At 34.2% G+C, this 1,362-nt stretch overlaps 1 protein-coding gene across 1 annotated transcript; it reads left to right on the top strand.

The window, feature by feature from the left end:
• Nucleotides 1–231: 231 nt before the first annotated feature.
• LOC117108869 (ventricular zone-expressed PH domain-containing protein homolog 1-like) lies at nucleotides 232–1,360 on the top strand (the record flags this gene model as incomplete). The annotated part of the gene is made up of 2 exons (XM_033251032.1): nucleotides 232–371; nucleotides 946–1,360. Coding segments are annotated over 2 exons (350 nt in total), but the record flags the coding sequence as incomplete, so codon positions are not given.
• Nucleotides 1,361–1,362: the final 2 nt, after the last annotated feature.

Below are 1,362 nucleotides of genomic sequence, written 5' to 3' on the forward strand. Positions count from 1 at the left end.
CAATTTGACTTGTTTATAATACATTGGATCATATTTATCTGTATTCCATCCAACTACAATAAGCTACTCTCTCCACTATTTCCCTTCCAAGCTGATTATTTTTATTTCAATATTTCAATTCCTGTTATTTTCTATACTCTCTTCCTATTCATTGTGTAAATCAAAATCTTACCTGCAAAGAACATGGCATATATATTGAAGATATTCTATTATTTGTATTTCCTCCTCCAGCCGATTATTTTTCTGATGGACAACCTCACATCGAAGGCCAGCTAAAGGAGAAGAAGGTGCGATGGAAATTATTTCGTACTTGGAGAACCCGTTATTTCACACTTGCAGGAGAAAACCTTGTTTACAAAAAGAACAAATCGGTATGGGCTATTTTTTATGTTACTGTGTGTTTACGATAATATATGTATGTTATATACTGTAAACAAATATCTCATTCAAGATCCAGAAAACTGTAAATAATGTACAGAAAATGGCATATCTTAGATCTCTGGCAGTCTAGTCTCATGCAATATTAGTACTATTTCAAAATTGTGATGTCAAACATTTTTTATGTTACTGTGTGTTTACGATAATATATGTATGTTATATACTGTAAACAAATATCTCATTCAAGATCCAGAAAACTGTAAATAATGTACAGAAAATGGCATATCTTAGATCTCTGGCAGTCTAGTCTCATGCAATATTAGTACTATTTCAAAATTGTGATGTCAAACACGTTGAAAGAATTTAAGGATCTTAAATTCTACTGGTGCTTTCATCACCACAATGCCTTCATGGTCAAGTGGTTGGACATTCACCATGCATGCAAAAGGTCCAGGGTTCAAGTCCCGGTGGAGGCCAAGTTTGTTTTTTTCTATGGTAATGTCAGGTTTCTCTTCTGTTATGTTTTGAAGTTTATTATAAGTTCTAAACTTTTTTATGCTTTTGTAGACACAGTCAAAGGGCACACTACCGATTGAACTGGGGAAAGTTCAAAGTGTAAAAGCAGTCAGGAGGCGTGATCGTAGTATACCAAGAGCTTTCGAGATATTTACAGAAGACAACAAGTCGTATGTATTCAAAGCAAAAGACAGTACAAAGGCAGAGCAATGGGTACAATGTTTAACAATTGCTGTACGCCAGGCTAATACGAAGCAGTGATTCAATATTTAGGTCTTAAATCCAGACTTAAAAAATTGAAAATGGATATATGTATGCCATTCAATCAGTGACAAATCTGTAGATTTACAACTGTTTTGAAAGCACATAATTATCACCGTATTTATTTGAATAAATGCTTCCTCAAAGAAATGCCCCTCCAGAGGCTAATTTGGAATAAACTCCTCTCTTAAGTAAATGCCGGGGGAA

The sequence above is a fragment of the Anneissia japonica genome, unplaced genomic scaffold, assembly GCF_011630105.1.
Source record: "Anneissia japonica isolate Jap-2015-1 unplaced genomic scaffold, ASM1163010v1 scaffold85659_len1362_cov85, whole genome shotgun sequence".
Classification (NCBI taxonomy): Eukaryota; Metazoa; Echinodermata; class Crinoidea; order Comatulida; family Comatulidae; genus Anneissia; species Anneissia japonica.